Genomic DNA, 22,979 nt, shown 5'->3' on the forward strand with positions numbered 1-22,979 from the left:
AAAGGAGACATTATAAGGAACTTCTCAAGAATTCATGGGAAGCGTACAGTTCAAAAGGTATTTTAGGTAAATTTTCTTAGATATTTTAAGTAACAACCCATCTCAGGACATTACTCTTTCTGGATCTTGCTAGGGGGGGGGGGGGTGACCTGGTTAACAATAAGACATCATATAAGACAAAATACAATAAGACAAAAAGTCTTATCAAAACAAAGTACTGAGATATACTCCTATTTAAATTGTGGTGAACATAAGACTCCTGATGACACTTACGCCACCGTCCCTGCCGAATAAAATATGCTGGTTGCGCTATTGCCACTCCAATCTCATTTTTAAGAATATGTTCCACTTAACGAGTAATTTATGTCTAAAATCATTCATGTCAAGACAGCCTTTGTCATCATTATGCCGAAACTGAAGTGTTGTTTATTTGTTTGCTGTTCAATTTGAATTTGTAGCTAATTATATTAAGGTGAACATTTTTCATCACGACGGATGTTTCTGTTAATAAATTATCCTAACAAGGAAGAGATGGCACTAACTGTAATTTACATTGTTATGGTGAATTTTGAAATTCACTCACCAAACACAGTTCAAGGATTTCATTTCCAATGCTTAAAAAAACACAAAAACAACAGAGCTTCCTTTTTTTTCGAATAAAAGGTTTTTCGAAAAACTGTCAAGAAATGTTTTTCGAAACCGTCAAACGGGCTATTTGCAAGAGACCGCTATAGATAAATGATCGCAAAGCCATGGTTTCTCAATGAGTTACAATATTTAAACGATTGTTTTTTTGTGTTTAGGGGGTAAAAAGGTACCTAGGTTAGGCTAGGTATTTAATATATGCTATGATTTACCCCCCCCCGCCACCCTAATTTGCAAATATATAGCCCAAATTTGTTTCTAAACTACTATTTATGTATCCTATTTTATCTTATTCTATTAGCATTAACCAAACTTGACTTCTTCGCGGTGCCCGCATAATGCACCAGTGCCAAAGTTTTCTGTTAGAATCGTGTAAAATATAAAACCGAAACATTGAACTTTCATTTTAAAGTCTAATGGCGCACCATCACGGTAGTATGGTTTTATACAAAATTTAGTTACATAGGTTAAAAAATATTAAGCACATATTTAAGCTATTTTTTTCAACTTTTGAGTCTTTGTGCTAGGCATTGTTTATCTGAGGCTTGAAGCTCTAGTATAGAATACAAAACTACCATTCCGAAGACTGAATGTTCGAGTTTTACTAACTGCATTTTTAACTACTTCTACTACTACTTTACTAATAACTCATTGCAGCACCAAACTGTGTGGGGACAACACAGCTACACACGCTTGGGCAAGGGGGGTGACAATTGTCCTCCAGATTAAAAATATTTACGGTATTTTAATTTTTTTAATCGAACCCCCCCCCCCTATGATTTTGAAAAATATCTTTTTTTGTATCTTCATAAAAACCAAAAAAATCCTTAACCCCTTATCCTGCATTTTCCTGAATTAGCACCCCTGCCTGTGCCCCCTTCTGTGATGTTTCCTTTAAATCCTGTCTTATGACCTCTTCGCATCCCAAGGGGGGGGGGGCAACCTGTTTTTCGTTTGGCTCCAGAAAAAATTTTCATCCTTGAAACCTAGCCTAGCCTTTTTAAACTTTCTGTCATTGTAGCCTTAGCAATTAGGGTCGGTCCACATTTTACGTACAGGTTATTGTTTGATGTACGGTCATTCAAAAGGGTGCCCAAGATTATTATTAGCCAATTTTTCTAGAAAATATTTTACACATCTTACCAGGGGCGGATCCAAGAATTTTTTTAGGGGGGGGGGCGCAAAATAGGTTGATCCAATAAAATTTGTTGATCCAATAAAATTGCGTTAGGAGCAAGTTTAATTGACGCAATCTTGTGTTAATTAAGTAAATTATACTACTTCAGAATACGTTAGAGTGTCCCTCGCCCCCTGGATCCGCCACTGCATCTTATACCTTTAGAAGCGCCACGTTTCCAATTTTTGTTTAAAATATTACCTCTGTGAGATATGACCCCCCTCAATCATCAAATAGACTTGCGTAAATCTATATTTTAAACCTGATAAGTGGATTTCAGAAAGAGAAACTAAGCTATTTCAGCAGTTCAATGCATGTCATGATGGGCTGACCGTAGGCATTTTTCACGTAAATACAAATCCAGATTTGTTATGCATTTTCTGGCAGTCTCAGTTATACATTTTTTGTTTAGATTAAGGAATTATTTCGACAATAAAATTGATTACCCTCATAAATACCTCAACTCATTATGTTTTGGATAAATTCATTTCACTGAATACACAAATTCATGAACAATGTTTAAAAGAATTAAAGTTAAGCCGTGCACTTGGCAATATACCTTTAGAGAAAGCAAAATATTGAAAAGCCCATTCCTAGATTATGTTTCATTATGAGCTATGTAGTCTTTGTTCCCAAGCTTTATATCTATACAATATTGTCTTTAATATCGAAAGAATCGTGCTACACTAAAGAAAGAGCCAGGTGCAGCAGAATTTTTCTGTGAACAGTTCTATTCAAATAGCGTTAATTATGAAAAAGGGCGTACCCAGTACTTGTGTTCGGGAGAGGAGATGTCCAAAACAACTTTAAAAAACTCACAAAAATTTGCTTATGTGCATTTTTGTTACGTTTTTATGAGTCAGACAATTTTTATACGAGTCTGACCTACCCCCCCCCCCCCCCCTCAAAAAAAAATCCAGAGAGGTTTATTTTTCAGAGAGGCTTCACATTGTTCCGAGTGTTATAACACTTTTAAATATTTGTATACGCTTAGTCTTGTAGGAGGGGGCTATTGCCCTCTGTTCTCCCTAGCGGATACTACTGTTGTCTACATTACTGTTACTGAACAAAAATAATTCAAAGTTATAGAATTACACATTAAGAGGAAAAAACACTTTGTTTTATTTTAGTACAGCTAATCATGGTTCCTTTTCATAATGACTTTGCATAGTAGGCCTATAACTTTGAAATCTAGTTGTACGTCCCAAGTGGTCACAGCTCCGGTCCCCTCTTCTTCCAACACCGAGTAATAGTCTCACTAACTATTTTTGCTTGTATTTTAGTTAGATGCCTCCTAGGTAACAAAGCTAAATTTACCTTACTTTTTATTGCCCCATCAATACAAGTACAAGAAAACAGTTGAACAACAAAACAACTTCAAGCAGATGTTAAGCGGTATTGTTAAGGCATACAATAAATACTTTGCATAAACAAAATGAGCCCTTTTCTAAGCCCCTTTTCTAATCCCCTGGCTAACACGCTTTGTATTATTAGGCTCCTGGCAATGTGATTCATTGAACAGAAATCCATCCTTACAGAATAGTTTTATGCATTATTTTTCTTCCACTTATTTTTATTATCGGCCAATTTATCACAAAAGGTTGTAAAACTTAAAATATTTTCTCTAATTTCACCCACTTCCAATGCCCCAGAATCTGCTTTGACTACAAACTCATTTCTCTGGTCTTGTCTTGGCGTTCTGACTTCTGAACGCCCGGGCGCTCCACCGGACGTTCTGACATCGGAAATTCTTCGTTTCACAATTCTGCAAATATATAGACCACAGTTCATATAATTATCCAGTATGATCATTCCCTATATCACCCATTATAAAAACCCGGACCGGGGTGCGAGTGCTCCAGAGAACGTAGAAACATAAGCAGCATCAGATCTTTTCTCGGGTAGACAAGTCAGACGCGAAACAATCAGAAACAAGTGGAAACCCGCTATTACGAATAATGCACTTTACGCGAAACAATCGGAAACAAGTGGAAACCCGCTATTAATAACTGCACGAAAAAGTGGGAGGAGCTTTTTGTTCGCACTGAGAACGAAGACCAGAAATGATCTGCGATAAGCTTACTGGATAATTATATGAACTGTGATATAGACGAAGAGATTTGAGTTCAGTCCCTTGTAAGGGCCTTTGAGTGGTAATTGATAATTGAAGCTATGGTTTTTTTTTTCTTATGCCTATTGTTTGTCTAGTGAAAGATCTAAGCATAATTGAAACGCCATGACAGAACTTAAAAAGAAAAAATGTTGAAACACAGAGCGTTGGGCCTTAAAGATCCACAGAAGAAAAACATACCGCAACTAAAACACTTCAATCCAGTTTATTTTACCCGAAAAAAAGAAAACCAAGGCACAAAATATGTAAGATATGGTTAGCTTTTAAGCTTCTAGGAGCCCGGTACAAGTAAAATAAACAATAAAGTTCAGATTACAGGGAATAACAAATCAAAAATAGACAAAGAGTACATATTCAAACGCTATAGTCGTACTTCAACAGGACAATTCTACACCTCCACAAGTGGAGATGCATAAACTCGCAAACACAAAATTTAACACTCCGAAGATCATCCAAAACAGTAACAAAAGAAAAACCTCGAGGAGTAAAAAGCAAATGTAATTACCATAACATATCTCTTACATATTTTTTTTAATTCTTAACGTCAACAAAACTTTGAACAAAAATTGGAACTTTGAACCTAAATTTATGGTCATGGATACGAAAAAAAATCCGATTTTGAAGAGGGTGTTATTGGCATTCTGGTATCTTTAATTTCTGCAATCAGCAAGAAGTCATCATTGCAAACTTAAAAGAATGAAAAAAATATTAAAAATAAAAAATAATGCTGAATTTCAGATTTACCCAGGAGTTGCCCACTTTTCGCCGTTAGGTATATATCTCAGAGCGCTATATGTGCAGCGCAGTTCCGCCATGCTTTGGACAGTCCCAAAAATACTCGGTACAGTCTCAAAAACAGTTTACACAGCTCTTCCACTCTTGGAATACTTTCACCACGTTTGGCACGTGCCACCTGGTTTACGTGATCTCTGAAAGTTGTCACCTTTTGGGGATTTAAGAAGATAAAAGCTCTTAATCAAAATGTTCTTTTTTTCTTAGCTAATATTTTTCTTTCAGTTGGGTTGTTATGCCTTTGTTATTCACTTGTTCACTACCGTCTCCATCAGGTGACTCTTTAGCAGTGATTTCCAACCAATTTTGGGCCAATCCCCACCTAGCTGTTTCTAAAATCCTGATGCCCCTCGTGATTTTTAACTTTTATTGTTCAAAATTTTACGGGTATTCAACCGAAGCAAGCTTTTTGAACAATAAAGCTTTTTTTATGCAAGCTTTTTAGCAATATATAATTTGAGCAACGTACAATGTATGACGGCATCAACCATTTGTACAATGTATTGACGTCATCAACCTTTTATACAATGTATGACGTCATTCACTTGAATTTTTTTTTAATCAAGACTCTAAAGCATAGCGAGCCAAAGGGCGCACGTCCTGCCCATGGCCCATCGAAATATTGCAATACTCCGCCGATGGAACATGCATCCCACATAGGGAATCACGGCTCAAAAAGGTTACAATGACTGATTCTTTGCACGTTTTGGTCATAAGCTGAACAACTACAATTCTATTAGTATTACCTTCTCAACCAAAGCAAAACTTGTAAGTTTTCTTATTCGTCGTATGAAAACCAAGGAAGGAAAGGATATAATAAATGAAAAATAAAATTAAATAGGTGAGAAAATGAGGATTTGTCAACCAGTAGCAAAATATGAAGACAAAAAACAAGCAAATATTTCGACAAAGACTTTGCCAAGTCGTCCTCAGTGCTCAAAAAAGAAAACAAAAGAGATAAAACAACAACAAAATCTAACCTTTCGAAGTGAATTTGACAAGAGGAGAAAAGATACTGAATAAAAAAATCCAGTAAGAAATCAATGTATGAGAATTCACCAATTTGATTCAACAAATATTCTTTGCTTTGCAATAGGTTTCACCTGTGTGCAATTTCGATATTCATTAGATATGCGGACAGGTTGTCTTAAATTAGACTGGGCGAAAATATTGATTGAGTCTTTTAATATTAAGTTGTTATAAATTGGGCTTAAGAAAATATATCCTATGTCTCTATTTATAGCCAAATTTCTGTTTATATATTTTTTTTTATCTCAATTGCCTCTTTAAAAGGTTCTGGTAGGCCATTTACAGTAGATATTAAAGCTGTCTCATCAAAAACAACTAAATGTTCAGGATTTTCGAAAATATGCAGGGCCAAAGCTGAATCAAATTTATAATTTTTATTTTCTAGTCTCGGGGACTTATCTATTGAAATTTTATGTTCATGCAATCGTTCCCCTAGTTGTTGATGGGTCATACCAATAAAAATTTCCCACATGAACACGAGACTCTTTAGACACCACTACCCAGTGGTGTTCAACTTTTTGTTCAGTTTTAAAGAAACAGAGAGATTATGTTTTTTTCAAAATCTCGCTGAGTTTAGAGACGTAGGGTAATGTAATGAAAGTTTTGTTCTCAACTGCTGGACCCTTACTCCCTGCCTATGTACCCATTCCTTCCTGTCTGAATTAATAGATTTTATATAACCTAATTTCGTGTTTGCTAATCCTGGGAGCTCCTTTTACCGAAGATGCAACCAGGACATCGGATATCAGGTTTCATTGTTGAGCATGATTCTCTAGTTGTTTTTCAAATGATTAATGTGATGTTACATCACTTTCAATTAGTTAGTAACTTTGTACACACTTCACTGTAAGGTTTGTACGTAACTAATGTCCCTAAATTGCCTCCTATACAAACGAAAAATCAAGTTTTCCGTTCGTTCCGCAATATTTCAACCGTATCAAATGAAATGCTAACTACATAAGTCATAGTCATATCAACTTAAGTTAAATTGTCACCTGAAGAAATTAATCTTCTGAAAGCGAGTGACTTCAGATTACCTAATTTTTGGCTACCAATTTGTGAGAATGCAACAATCAGGGGTCAAGAATTTACGGTTGTGCTAACCAAAAAGTTGGTGGTTCAAGCCCACCCGGAGTCGATTTCTTTTGTTTGATATTCATCGGTCCAGAGAATCACACAATTTTTTTGCAGGGGGGGGGGCAGTAAGATTTTTTTTAAATAATTTGAATAAGAAGTGCCTAGGAACTCAAGAAATTTCAGGATTTCGGGGGGGGGGTTGATCCTGAAGCCCCCCAGCACATGACCCTGCATCAGGAATTCTTTTATATATACCAACACGACATTTGAATTTTCTTTTGCAGATGACCAAACATTGTGCCAAGTGCCCCATATCTTTTTAGCAGCAATGCCCTACATCTTTGGAAACTTAAAATACATTAGTATTAATATATGCATTTATTCAACTTTCCAATTTTGTAGCCATTATCCTTACCAAAGGGCATTGCTAAAAACGTTGGGATGAACCGCTTTATTAATATTATTTTGCCAACGGAACCGACTATTCATCAACCTGCATCCCAGAAATTTGGAATAATTTTGGTAGCTGAGTCCCCATTTTAAAAATGAACTGTACATAGTTTAAAAAATATTTGACTCTATTTATAGGACTAAACGATAGTTTATCTAAGGCTATAAAAAAAATAATAATGATGCATCATTAGGATGCCGGACCCTCCAGATTTTGGTTTTCTCGTAAGCAGAATAGATGTTTTCCCTGCTCTAATGGCCGTATAACGGCTTTGCAATACCTCGCCAGCAAATTTTGTTGCCATCCTCACCGTGGAAGATCCAGAAGACTTAAGAAGTCCAGCGTCTAAAGAACACGATTTGAAAAGCTATAAAAGAACGCCCTCTTTTAAAAGGATGCAGACTTATATCTGGCCTAGTCGTAGATAGGGCAGGCACATTAGAGTTCAAGGCCGATATAGTTTCATTTTCGATAACAATAAATCTTGTGTTTTAATACCAATCTATGTTTGTCTAGTTGGGAGAGGCCTTAATTTTACCCTTCGAATCCCCAGAACAGTTCTTTTTTCATCAAAATCAGCTACAATCCATATTCTTCAATTTTTTTCGAATATGCAAATACATAAACACTCATATTTAAAGATACATAGACATATACACACACAAGGTTGTGATCAGGGGAGGGACTAGGGGGTTAAAATACCCCTCCCCGAAATATTTGTCTGACTCGCAAAAACGTAAGAAAATGCATGAAAACACATTTTTGTACGTTTTTTTAACCGCCCCCCCACTCAGACCTCCTCCCATCTTTGAAAAGATTCCGGATACGGCCCGCCACACACGCAAACAAGTGTTAAAGAGCCTATAGTCACAGTACAATTCACATATTGGACGAGTCTTCAGTACTAGAATAATAATCGAAACAAAACGTATCTTTTCAAGGGTCTATTTAAGTGATTCCCATAATTGAAAAGTAAATCCCCTATAAGAGTTGACATCCCCTTAGGTAAAGTGATTGAGTAGGCCTGTATTGTCAACGGGTAGTTATTTAATGTAATCTGTACCTACAGGATACCCCGTGGTTAAAGGTGCCACTTATACACTAAGATATGCCACCCTTTATGTCGAGCATCGTCACTTATTTAAAAAATATGGGGGGTCTCCCCTTATTGAGGCCGAGGCTAGAATACCCTTTTGTATCTCACCGTAGTTAGTACACGGCCTCCAAGGAAGAACATAGTTTGTCTTATTTCAGGAGACCTAGGAAAATTGTCAGCACGATTTTGGTCTCTTAATTAATTTCGTTTCGCAAGGGGGAGGTAGGTTGACAATACCTGAATCTAGATTGGATTGCTTGTTATTTTTATGTTAGTTTAATTGTATACTAGGCTTATCAAGGGCATACACAGGCATTTCTGCTCGGGGGTGGGGCAATTTTTACGGAAGGGGTGGTGGGACAAAAAACTTTGCAAAACGCATCAAAAATTTGTTTACTGTTTTTGTTACTTTTTTAAGACCAAGACAAAACTTTCAGTGGGGGGAGGGGGATTCAATCCCGCAACACTCCCTGGATACGGCCTTGATGCTTATGCTAACTTTTTGTGCCTTATCACCATTTTATGCATATATAAGGCTATAACCAGCAGTGGTGGATTCAGGGGGAAGGCGAGGGGGACACGCGCCCCTCCCCTTTAACGTAGTCTAAAGTAGTGTAATTTACTTAATTAACGCAAGTTTGCGTTAAATAAATTTGCTCCTAACGCAAGTTTATCGGAACAACCTATTTTGCGCCCCCTAAAAAAAATCCTGTATCCGCCCCTGATAGCCGGAGAAGAGGGAAGATCTGAGGGCTCAGTTCCCACTTATGGAAAAAAATTAATGTGCCAATAGCATTATAGGATATACTTTTTACTTGATAAAATACATGGTACCAGTTATGATGAGGCTTTACATCACAGTTTATATAATTAGCAGTAGGCCTATGATCTTTCCCTATCTCACCCATTATAAAAACCCGGACCGAGGTGCGAGTGCTCCAGAGAACCTATAAACATAAGCGGCATTAGATCTTTTCACGGGTAGACTAAGAATAATCACCTACGGAACAAGTACTGACAAAACCACTTGGCCGGCTCAACCAATAAGTGGACAATAAGTGCACAAGTAAGTGGGAGGAGCTTTTTGTTCGCACCGAGAATGAAGAGCCAGAAATCATCTGCGGTAAACTTACTGGGTAATTATATAAACTGTGCTTTACATCCACAAGACTATGCAGTTATCCTTTTTTCTCGGGTTAAAACTATTTTAAAAATTGCCTTTTTGGGCGTTCTTTTACGGATCACAGCTGATCACCAGACAAAGTTTTTGACAAACACTCCTACCTAAAATTTAACCAATAAATGTAACGGTTGACATGTCAGCTAAGCCAATTAGCAGTAGTGGGAGCAGAGTGCATTTACCCCCCAGATCTTTTTGCCCTCCTCTCCCCAGATTTAGAAAAATCCCTTCTGGTGTATTTTCATTTAAAAATGCCCCTTTCACTAAAAAAAGGAAAAATTTGCACCCACGAAAAATTTGAAAAATATAGTTTGCCCTCCCCCTGGATTTGGAAAAAATACATTTTGCCCATTCTTCTCCTGATTTTCAGGAATTGACCCCACTGTAGCAAGCACAAATAATGTAGGCAACCGCCTGTGCGCCTGTGCTTTGGCATTTATCATTGTAGAAAACATGAAACGTTTCCGTAAAACGTAGCCAAGCCACTTCAAGCTTTTTAACCTTTTTGGCAATCCATCTAGAGCCAAATGAAAAGTATGTTGTCCGCGAATGAATTGGGAAGAAGTCATAAGAAAGGACTTAAGGGAAATTAGAACTTCATGGAAAGGGGTAGAGAGTGAAGCTTTGAATAAGTTGGGTCTGGGGAAGGAGAACACTGTTCGGATCAAGTGTTTTGATGCTGTAATGAGGGGTTTTTGGCCGTAGTAGTAGTATTAGGATTCTTCTGTATCCTAAACCAATGTTTCAGTTTTTACATTCCGCAGTGAAATTTTTGGTATCTTGAGTAGCATATTTGACATATTGTCTCTTGAATTACTGTTGCTTAATATGGTTCTATCCCACTTTCTAGGACTATAACGAGAGAAAGGGTGAGATGGCTAAGATATGTTTTGCAAACGATGACATATTGCCAAAGATCGTCCTTTTCGGCCATCCATCTGTGGCCAAACGGAAAGCAGGTCGTCACTGATTGGGGTGTAAGAGGCTGTAAGAAATGATTTAAAGAAAATCGGAACATCTTAGGAGGGAGTAAAGAGAGCTTCCCTCTTCAAGAGGTTCTCTTACCCTCTTTTGTTATGGATTGTTCAATGAATTGGATATTGACTATTTCATCAATTTCCAGTTTTTAGTCAGAAAAAATTTTATCCGAGTTTCCAACAAAACTTTAAGAAATATTCTCATAATAAACCTAATAAAAGATCCTTAAAAAACATTTTGTATTTCGTTAAAATTTTCATTCAAAAAGAACAGTAACAGTAATTCACGAAAACTTAGGAGGAAGGAATTTTTTTTTTGATTTTTCAATGAAGATACAAAAAGGAATACCTTTCAAATGTGAATGGAGGGGTTATATTTTTGTTTTTTTTTTCGATTTTTTCTAATGAAAACACCAAAAAGGCATTTTTTCAAAATAAAGGGTCAGTTGCGACCTGGCAACCCCCTTCCTAATTAACGCTCAGAAAAACCCTTGTCTACGTTTGAGAAAGTTCCCTATCTATTATCAGGTATATTTCAGTTTTAGCTGGCTCATTCAGAATTTGTTTAACTAACTTTTGTTTCAGGGGAATTGCAAAAGCTGGAGAGCCATCGAATCTCATATCGAATTCTTTGAAAGAGAATTCTTATATGAATTCCTACTTAGACCCGGCTGTGCATGCCACTTTACGGCGAAAACAACGAAGATTGGTCCGAGAACACCCTGGGGTGGTCGTGACACTAGTGAAAGGAGCACGGCAGGCAATCTCGGAGTGTAAGCACCAATTCAAAAACCGAAGATGGAACTGTCCAACTCAGGAGTTTAACCAAGGTCGAGGTCTTTTTGGAAAGATTACAGATAAAGGTAACGAAAACTATTGTTTAAATTGTGTGGCCAGGGTGATTTTACAGTCACTTTCCCAGGGGAAGGAATCCCGAAGGAATCTTCTAAGAATATTAAAGCAAAAACTTTCTTACCAGACCAGTGTCTGATTTTAAATTTTGAGAAATTTGGTATGTTTTATATTACTTGGATTTCTAGAAGGGGGGGGGGAATGTAATGCCTAGTCCACTCCTTAGCCTCTCCCCCTGATAATATTATCATAAAATACTGTCAGCTGATTCTCATGGTCTGCTCTCTGTGCGGTACTGATTTCTAAGTTGAGCTTGCAGCAAGACCTGCCATTTGCCACATCACGTGGTATCTGAAATTCTGATGTTACGTTGGAATTTGATAAACCATAAGCTTCTGAGGGTGTAAAGGGTAGGGTGGGCGATAGGGTGTACGACGATATTATTTTGGTCTTTTCCCTCAAAAGATACAGCTAGGAATAAGATTCGCTTTTTTTCTTCGGCCATGTCAAATTGATGAAGCAGGTTTTGAAAAAGAAACCGTAAAATGGCTCCATGGATTTCAATCTGAAAAATTAATATTAAATCAGAGGCAAACGTTTTTCAGTTGTGTTACCTCCTACCCCATACAGATTTATCCTAGCGGAAAGAAAAATATATTTGACCTGTTTTTTTTTTACAATTTCTGTCTGGAAAGTTCTTTGTGTCAAACATTTCTTTTAATATGGTATTCCAAATTGCATATTAATGCTATACAACTAAAAAAACAGAATTAGAGTTATTTTAAACAAATACTTTATTGTCTTTTAAAATAGAAGATACAGTGCCTACAAACCCTGAAGAATATAAAAGTTTGATTCAAAATAGTTCAGAAAATAATTTGATATATTCAAAATCTAAAGTTAACCGTTGCTGAATTCATCAGCATTTAAAAATATGGATCAGAAAACTATGTCGGAAAGATCTACCTCTGCCTCTGCCAGATCTGCCTCTCGGAGATTTACAACATTTACTAATGAAAAAATCACCATGTGGGCGGCTGGCTGCAGTCCCGTGAGCAGTTCTTTCCCTAGTAAGGACCGTTTTCATTAGTTTTCCCTTCTTTGTGCATCCTTTATTGAATATTTCAAACAAAATATCTCATGTGGCACATATCCTTTTGAAGTATTGAATATAACTGCGAATAGTCTTAGCTCTCATGTGTACGTCCTATTCAAAGGTATTTCACACCTCAGAAAATCATTTGAATTTACGAAATGTACCGTGTTAATCGGATTAAATAGTTTGATTACAAGGCGTTGATACTTCTGGTAGCACAAATGACCTCTATTTCCCAGAATTCAGTTCTTCTTCTATCTAATCGAGACAGCTGAGCATTCGGGGATGGAGGGGAGCCAGTGGCGGTTATGGCCTCGTTTGTGCCTGGGGCAAAATTTTGATTAGCCTCCCCCCCACCCTGTCTCTCGCAAAATTTTCGGGCCAAATTTTAACAAAATTTTCATTTATTGATACATTCTATCCTGGAGAATTTTTAACTTCATTTCCTTCCCGATTCCCTAAATTTCTTTTTCAAATCACCTATTTTCGTCTGCTAATTTCTCCCTCCCCTTGAAACAGGTACATCTTTGGACCAATAGTAAAATGATATAATCTTTAAAAAAAAAAGAGAAATATTTATATAGAAAACTTCAGCTACTGTAAGGCTGGTTGACAGGCCTGCTACCTGTCCCTGTAAAAAAAAAGACTTACGCTGAAATATCGATTCAACGCCCTTACAGCGCCAATGGCTTTGGGGGATATTTATCCTTTTCTGAGTTAACAACTTCCTTAACTTTAAGCTTGATGCCTTCGTTTACGGTTTAAATAGTTGTTTTTTCCTTATTTGTATTATACATCCGGGTATATTCAGTTGCTACCTCCTTACAACATCTCCATTGATTAGTAGGCATTGCGTTCGATGGGAAAGAAGATTCGCTTAAGCGCGTTAAATTTGAAGAGATAACCTCAACTATGTTGGTGGTATAATCGGGACGAACCATGTCATTGCACATTATAGTGTTAATGATAGCAATATCAGCTAATAGGGGGTGTATCTGCGGTCTTGATCGGAATTTGAATTTTGTGGGTAACATTTTGTTTTGGTATTTTTCACAGGCAAGAATCTGTTTGCTGGCTTGAACCTAAACACGTTCAGTAGTTAATAGTAATTAAATGAACTAAATAATTAAAAATAATTAATACATAAAATAAATAAACAAACAGAAATTATAAGGATGAAATCTTGTTGCTGTAATTTAAGACATAATTTTGTTGGAAAATTGGTCAATAAGATAAATTATTTCAAGTTTCTAGTCACATGTTGGCTGAATAAAAATCTTTCGTTCCAAATCACCTTTATGTCGCCCCTCCCAAAAAACTCTATTAAGTGATGAAGATTGATTTGCTTGTATCCCCTTCATTCAAGAAATTAGTCCTTCGCTTTGCTTATTATTAATATCTTAAAAATTGAGTGTTTTTCTTGCTTCACCATAGTTGCCTCTCCCTGAGCAGTTTAACGTCCCCGTCCCTTGTTATCGAGCAACAAAAGAAAATTTTCAGAAAACTCCAAAAAAAAATTCTGAAAATTTTCTTTTGTTTCTCATTAAAATGAATGTGGTTAAAACAGCGAATTTAAAACCAGTATTACACGCAAGCCCGTACTACAGCAAGGGTTACGCATTGATTCTGGATAGGATAAGTTCTGCAACCTAATTTGATGACAAAAAAATGGCAAAACAATCATGAACCGAGGTTTCGACTGGACACATCGTTCAAAATTTAGGCCACCAAATAGCTTCAAATTAGGTCTTTTTCTGCATTATTTCTAATTATTTCTACAAGTTTACGTTTATAATTCTGAATTGATGCCCGATTATAATTGATTTGGAGTGCCCTAACCTCATAATATGTCTGGAGACCTTATTGTCCTCATATACCATGTCAATAAGCCTCTGTCAATAAGGGGTGAATTATTTCAAATGTATCTCTTTGACTCAGGAGACTGAATTAAGTAGCAAGCATCTTCAAAAAATGTTATTCTGGTAGCTCCGTTTGTCGTGTGTATTTTTGGGGGGGATTTCTAGATTTTAAATGAAGTAACGAATCGTTTTTTTCTGAATCAGAAGAAGGGGGTATCTTTCAATTTATTGACTGGAATTACAAGAAAAAAAAATCATATTTAGGGTGCAATTACCCCTCCCCTGTCACCCCCAATTAACTACCCTGAAAGAATCTACTTTAAAAGTTGTATTTTGTTAACCACGTTTGTTGTTTAATTGCACACCGTCGCGAACAAATAGAATGACATGTATATCATTTTCATAATTATACAGGAGAGCAAAAATAAGGGTTTTAAGCTTTTCACAGGAACTTTTTGCTCCAAGATCCTAATCAGAAAAAAGGCTGTAAAAATTACAGTGTCTTGCTAAATAATGTGGCTTCATTTTGGTGCATAGTACATACAATTATGGTTGCTACTCTTTCACCTAGAGGTACTCATTTTTTTTTACCTACTTTGACCGTTCTGCATCACTGGCGTAATTTTTACAGAATCCTTGGGGGGGGGAGGCAAAGTTGGCGCTGATCTTCCCAAGTCAAGTGAAAATGACACTGAAAAATAAAAACGAGCCATATAGTGCCGTAAAAGCAAAGGTATAGTAAAGACAACTGATCTGTTTCTGTAGATGCTTGAACTATGTAGGCATATCTTAGTTTTGGCAAGATCTTTAAAGACACTAAATTTCAGGTGGGGGGAGGCAGCAGCCCCTTGACTCAAAGAAAATTACACCTCTATTCTGCTAATCTCCTTAGAAGAAAGTTAGAAAATTGCACCCTTTCGGTTTTGGAACAAGGAATATATCAGAACTGTTGTGAAGGTGAAATTTTAATAATTAAAATGCTTAGCAGCCTTGAAACTTTTAATTATAACCAAGCCAGCCCCTGCTACCTTTACTTAAGGCCTACTGTAGTGGGAGTTTAGCCAACGCTGAGTTTAGCCAATCAGAATGTTTTCTAGAATTTTTCAGCCAATCAGAAAAAATCTATAGAAAATCTGATTGGCTCAAATTAGCGCTAGCTAAATCTTGCTCTCAGTAAAATCTCATTGTGACAATGCCTTTAGATAAGATAAGACTTAGGGCCAAAAATGGCTATGACAAGCCAGAATGGAAAAAAATTCACACTTCAGAATAAAACTTTAAAACAAACATAACCAAAAAAGAAGACAAAATATGATAATATTGATCAAAGAAAAAGATATATTCGTGGGTCAACATGTGAAAAAGAATAAGGCAATTTAAACTAGCAGAATTTATAAAGGAATTAAAATGATTAATAAAAACAAGAAGAGGTCAATAAAGTAAATGATACCAATAACAGGAAATGGGAAAACTATTGGATAGTTTATTTAATTTTTTGGGTAATTTTGGCAACAAATTTTTCCAGGGGATTTGGTAAAAAAAGAAGGCCAGGCTTCCTGGGAAGCGAGGTTGCCTCGGCGAACGCAGCTAGTGGATAGAAATAAGGGAATCTTTGTAGCTCATTTTCGCAATGCATAGGGCATAGGGCATCCTTTTGTTTTTAACTGGGTAATATCAGAATGAAATATAAACATCAAAGCTGTTGTTTAAGAACAAAATCTTATAAAAATAATTAAATGCTCAAGTACACCACCAAGGACATCGAAATAAAAATAATTTTTGTCACTGTGCCCATTTCAGGTCTTTTCAAACCTACAAAACTGCAATCTCCTAAGATTTTTACTTTGTTAAAAAAAAAAAAAAAATAGGAAGCTTTGAGAGCAATATCAAATGTTGTCACTGTTACCATGTTTAGCAGTGAAAACAAACAAGGTTGAATATAGAGCAAAATCTTGGGGGAGGCCCAATATGATAAGGGTGCCAATGGATACAATCTTGGGGGGCGGGCAATGTGAAAAAGGTGCCAATAATTGACAAAACTCACAAATTTATTCTAAAAAAATAATAGGAAAAGAAAAAAGACAAGAAATGAGGAGGCCGGGAAAGATCTTGGGGGCCTGGGGTCCCTCCGGTCCCCCTGGATTCACCACTGAAAACAAACTAGCAAAATCATTAAAACTTGACAGGATGCTTTTCCTTCGTAAAAGCTCAAAACTAACAACCAGCTGATTCTCAGAGACATATGGCGGTCTTTTTCATTAAAAATGGAATTCCAGATTTTTCCTAATTTCCAGATATTCTTAGGATATTCCAAGAAATTCTCGTTATTTTCTAAGATATATATATAGTTATGAAAATTTCCATTTAACCATAGATATTCATAGGACATTCTAAAAATTCTAATTATTTTTCTAAGATATATATGGTTACATAAAGAAAGAAAACGATCAAAAATGGGGTTTTTAAAGGCCAAACGAAAATACTGAAAAAATACAACAAAGCGAATATTTCGAGAGGACGTTTTTCTTTCTTTATGTGATGGATGTCAAACCAATGTGGTTTAAGAAATTGTATATACATGGTTGTATAAATTTCCATTTAACCATAGATATTCATAGGATATTCTAAGAAGTTCTCATTATTTTCTAAGAGATATATGGTGGTATAAATTTCTAATTTTTTAATCTATTCAAGCAATCAGATTTCATTGTCATTGTCCTTGGTACTTCAAGTAAGCAGAAACAAAAAAAAAGCTAAATTGCAGAGGATTGGTTTTCTAATGTGAAATTTTAAGCGAATATAATTTGTCGTATGGTTTTTGGCTAATGTTTTGATGATTTTATCCCCGTTTCTTTCTTTAAATTTGTCGCCATCTACTACTAAAAACTACGTAACTGCATGCGGAGGTCTTTTCAAAAAAAAACTTAATGTCAAATATTCCTAAATTTTTAAACATGAAATTGGTTATGCAAGAAAGATGAAAAAGATGAAAATATCATATTCATTGTCCTTGATACCTTATATTCACTGTTCATTCAGAAACAGTTCATAGTTATGATAGTGGCATCAATGGGGCAGGGGACACATTTGCCCCCTGGATATTTTGCCCCGCCCCTTGGCTTTGAAAAAAAATTTTTTAGGTGATATTTTAATTAAATTTGGCTTTTCTTGGTGTTTTCATTGGAAAAAATGACAAATTTGCTTCCCTGAATTTGCAGAATACATTCCCCCTAATTTTTCGTGAATCGGCTTCATTTTCCTATTATTTCCACTAGTGAGTTTTCCTTTAGCTTAATTTCTAAATAAGTACAACGTGCACCTTTTTTTTTTGTTAGAATAGAATGTGAATATCAGGACTGGTGTGAATGCGAAACCCTACGAAAATAATGAAAATGTTCCGGTGGACCTTAAGTTCAGTGTTCACTCAAAAACGCCAGCTATTTCAGAGGAAAACATAAATTTCCTTGTTACCCTTTTCATCTGGTTGCTTTCGTACACTCCCGTTCATCACTTACTTTGAAATTCATCTCTCTCCCCCTTTTCCTTATTGTCGTATTTACACGTGTGAGTGGTTCGAAGTCATAATACACTTAAGTTTAAAGTGGGTATACATTATTGATATATGTCTCGTGGCTTATGTTTTCTGGCAATGAGAAGCGGAAAGTAAAATTTTTATTGGCTATGGAAGAATATTTTTCAAAATCTTGGTGATTTGTTGAAGCAATACCACAGCTGTTGCAATTTCAGAGATATGATTGGTTGAAAGTTTTAATACGTAATTGACAGGTTACTCATTTATTTCTGTGTGGTCTAAAAAGCAATTCATCTGAAAAACAGACTTTAAAACATGGGTGTTCTTTTCTTTTTGGATATGTTCTTCTTTTCAATACAACTTGAAAAATTCACGTTTAGCTAATTAGTCTATTCGAGCTATAATAATTAGTCGAACCTTTACCACACAAAGATTATTTGGTCAGCACAGCTATGCGCTTTTAAATTAAAGCGTTAGTCAATGGGATAATTTGCCTACAGAAAACAATGAAGTGGCATTAATTACTTTTTATTATCTTATTATATACTTTTTACATTATTTCATATCATTTTGAATATATTTCATAAAGTTAATTATATTATATTATTATGATATTTCTTTTATAATTACTTTATTATATTGTTACATTATTTTATTAGGACAATTTTAAGGTGAGAATGTTTTTCAAATTATTCCATTAAAAAAAGTAACATAGAACGTTGAAAACAGCAAAAGTCCTATATAATGACAATTTAAATAATAGCAATATTTAATACAAGTTTTCTTCATTGAACGGGGCAGCAAACCCAACCCCTTCGTATTGCCTAGGAGGAATTCACACCTGCTGGTTAAAACAAAAAAGGAAAAGAATGTACTTAACAGAGCGACACTTTGGAACCATAGGGTAGCAGAGCCATCTTGAATAAAGAGGTGCAAAATGAGGACGAAGAGGGAAATTGCATCCTCGATTGCCCGTTTTAGATCTTGAAAAAAAACTTTTTTTGTGTGTTTTCTTGGAAAATACCTTTTTTTGCATTTTCATTGGAAATGTAAAATAAATTAAAAAAATAATGCCTCCCCTAAATTCGAAAAGGGATATTTTTTTTTCCTTTCCCCTTAAATTTTGAAAAATAACTTTTGTGTCTTCACAAAAAACAAAAAGTGTTCTTGCTCATATTTTTGTAAATTGGCACCACTGTTTGTAACTACGATATGGAATTGTACAATTTTTGCAATTTGGAAAGCAAGAAGAAATGGAAAAATTGTAATTTCAAGAGCAATACTGCCCACCAACAGAAACAAATTTACATCCTAGATTGCCCCCTTTAGATTTTGAAAAAATTTGTTTTGTGTTTTCGTTGAAAAATACCTTTTTTGCATTTTTATTGATAAGATAAAGTAAATTAAAAAAGATCAAATCCCCAAGATTAAAAAAAATACATTTTTCCCCTCTCCCTATAAATTTTGAAAAATAAATATTGTGTCTTCACAAAAAAAAAAAATCAAAAAAGAGTTTCCGCTCACATTTTCGTAAATTGGCACCACTGTTTTTAACTACAATATGAAATTGTACAATTTTTGCTAATTTGGAAAATAAGAAGAATTGTAATATCAAGAGCAGTACTGCCCACCAACAGAATGCGCCAAAACACACATACTAGTATTACAATGGACCTCATTTCCATCTGCACAAAGACACCCTACCAGCTTTCAAAGAGCAGTGACAACTACATTAGCCTCTGCAAGATGCGGCTGATGACAGGTCTTGATCAATTATACGGGTTGTCGAGCCATGAAGTGAACAGTAATAGCTTATTATACCCAAGAAGCCTGTCATCGAAATGAAGAGGAATAAGTGTTCGATGATATCGCGAAAATTATGGCATTTTGATATACGAACAAATCCTGCTGATATAATCATCAAGTAATAAAACTTTTCGTCGACTCCTGACGCTTGAACAAGGCCGTACCCAATTGGGGGGGGGGGGGTACTGGGTTTGAAATCTCCCTCCGTAATTTTTGTCCGACTCTAAAAAAAAGTAACAAAATGTATATAAACAAATTTTCATGTGTTTTTTTGTAATCCCCCTCCCCGAAAAAATATCCCTCCCAAACAAATATCGTGGATACGGCCTTAAGCTTGAACTCTATATATTAAAAAAGGGCTTTTATGAATTTTGAAGGCAGTAGGCATTGAATTTATGCTTGTCATAAGGTTTTTGAACTTCGAAAATTTTTCCCTGTTTTAGGGGAAAATATTTTTGGGTGTAATGCTCTTGAGTTTCTAGAGACCCTGAAGACGACTGTAAGAAGAACGATTGATAAGCTTTGTAAATATGTCAATGAAGAGGTGAAGGAAAGAACGGAAATTTAAGCTATTTATCTATTTAGTGGGAGAGAAGAAGAAGAGTGTATTTACTTAATTTATTTTAAGTTATATTTATTAATACTGGATTTTATGGCTCTGTTTGGCTCACAGTAAATTATTATTTTTGTACCCAAGAAGCTTCTCGTTGGAAAGAAGAAATGTAATCGTCTGGTAATCAAGAATGTACACAGAAGAATGGTCTACTAGCCTGTCCCCCTCCCGCCCCACGTGGAGCTCTAATTTTCAACATTTATGGGAACTTCTTATTCGAATTATCAAATGTGAATATATTTTATTATCCCCTTCCCCCCTCCAAAGACAGATTCTACTTACCTGCCTACCGGTAGTATCGCGAAAATTAGGAGATTTTGAAAATTAGAAGATTTGAAAATTTGAAATACGAACAGATCATGTTTTTGGGATAGATAATATAACTATTCCTCAGCTCTTGACACTTCAGCATAAATACTAAAAAAGTACATTAAGGAATTTTGAAGGCTGCATGTATTGATTTGTATTTAGTATTTTTGTCAAAAGCTCTTTAAATATATACATGAATGTTAGATAACTTTTCATTAATATACCTGTCAATTGGGTAGTTTGTACTACCCGGTATAGAAATATGTTAAAGCCCTGTCAGCAGAGCCGCTCCTAGGGTTGGTGGTGCCTGTGAAAACGTTAATTAGAGTGCCTTCCTCCCGCCTCAAATCTAAGCAAAAAATTCTAATCAAAGTGACAAATTTGATCAAAGTGGGCATCCCCTAGCTGCGGTGCCCCCTATCCACGGTGCCTGAGTTAGCTGCCCCAGTCCCCCCTTTGATCGTCTCTGCATGTGAGACGTTCGTAGTTTTGTACATTTTTTGGGAAAAAAGTGTCTTTTAAGATTGTTTTAAATATATTTGAAACTAATTTTCTAGAAAACACAAATTCGCTTTTGTTGAAAACTTTACAAAAGTTGTCAAAAATTTGTTTCTATGCGTTTTTGTTACTTTTTGACAAGGCAAACAAAAAATTTCTGGAGTTTTGTTCGCTGTTTTGCACATATTTGGTGGAAAATCAAAGTGACTATTCTAGAAAACTTAAATTAGCATGTGTTGAAATAGTTTAATTCTTGCGAGAAAACAGACGGAAAATGTAGATTTTCTAGTAAAATAGATTAGATCGTCTGGAAAAATAATTGTTCCTATGGAATTCCATGAAGCGACATGAGTAGATTAGGTCTTTTGAATTCTGAGGGGCCCCCGTACAAACAGGTTTTTTCTAGTAGTTACAGGTCACACACTCTTTGCCAAGAGGAACGACGCAATTTCAAAGTTCAATGTCTTTTTTTTTTTTACAGATCATCACACTCCTTGCCAAGAGGAACGACGCAATTTCAAAGTTCAATGTCTTTTTTTTTTTAGTTCAAAAAACCGGTGTCTCTTATTTTTTACTCGCCTATTATTTTTTGTATATAATCAGGTTCCATATTTGATTCTCTATCAGTTTCGAGTCGTTTATATTCGAGATAGCATTTTTTATAATTAAATATAAAAAATTTATAAATATAGCCTTTTTCTGGTGAGTAAAAAATATTCGCATTATTAAAAAGAAATTGTAATTAAGTTAAGTAAGAAATTCTTTCCTTAAAATATAAATAAGGGATACTTATACACTTAGAAGCCTGTTGTCTTCGATTTTAAATTTTACAGGCTTAAATTCCAATCTGCTTAAACTCGTAAAAAAACGACAGTCCTAGATAGAGCCTAAGCTATCTATATTTTAAATACGATGCATAAAAAATAACACAATTTGGTCTGTTTGATATTTATTCAGAATATTAATGTGGGCGCCGGTCCCCCCTCCCCAGAACCAAAGCTAACGTATTATAAAATAAAAATAAAATTTTTTGTCTTTTTAAATTATGAACTTCACTATTTTAAAAATTATATCATTAAATTTCAATCTGCTTAACCTCTGAAAAAAGAACGCCAGTCGTATATTGAGCCTAGGCTATCTATATTTTAAATACGTTGCATACAAAAATAACAAAATTTTGACTATTAGGTCCATTTGATATTAATTTTCAATACGATGAATAAAAAAAACACAATTTTGACTATTAGGTCCGTTTGATATTTATTAAGAATATTAATGGGGGGGGCCATTCCCCATCCCCAAAACCAAAGATCACGTGTTATAAAAATTTCTTTTTTATATATAATTTATAAAAATCAATATTTTAAAAATTATTGGATTAAATTTCAATCTGATTAAAGTCTAAAAAAAACGACAGTCCTAGATAGAGCCTAAGCTATCAATATTTTAAATACGATGCATAAAAAACACAATTTTGACTATTAGGTCCGTTTGATATTTATTCAGAGTATTAATGGGGGCGCTGTTCCCCCTCCCCAGAACCAAAGCTCACACAGGATAAAAGAAAAAAAATGTTATGTCTTTTTAAATTATGAACGTCACGATTTTAAAACTTATAGGATTAAATTTCAATCTGCTTAAACTCATAAAAAAGAACGCCAGTCGTATATGGAGCCTAGGCTATATATATTTTAAATACGGTAAATAAAAAATAACAGAATTGTTAATATGATTTACATTTTATATTTATTTTAAAGAAGATGCATAGAAAATAACACACTTTAGACTATTATGTCAGGAAGATATTTCTTCAGAATATTAATGTGGGGGCCCTTCACTCCTACCCCAAAACAAAAGCT

General features: G+C 35.2%; 1 protein-coding gene across 1 annotated transcript in view; it reads left to right on the top strand.

The window, feature by feature from the left end:
• Positions 1-22,979, top strand: part of LOC148946333 (protein Wnt-1-like) — a 53,508-nt gene that overhangs the window by 9,885 nt on the left and 20,644 nt on the right. The window contains exon 2 of the mRNA XM_089098380.1: positions 11,141-11,418. Coding sequence (XP_088954506.1) covers positions 11,141-11,418 — 278 coding nt within the window. The remainder of the gene's footprint in view (positions 1-11,140; positions 11,419-22,979) is intronic.

The sequence above is a fragment of the Artemia sp. Qi Xiang Cuo genome, chromosome 12, assembly GCF_049724085.1.
Source record: "Artemia sp. Qi Xiang Cuo chromosome 12, ASM4972408v1, whole genome shotgun sequence".
Lineage (NCBI taxonomy): Eukaryota > Metazoa > Arthropoda > Branchiopoda > Anostraca > Artemiidae > Artemia > Artemia sp. Qi Xiang Cuo.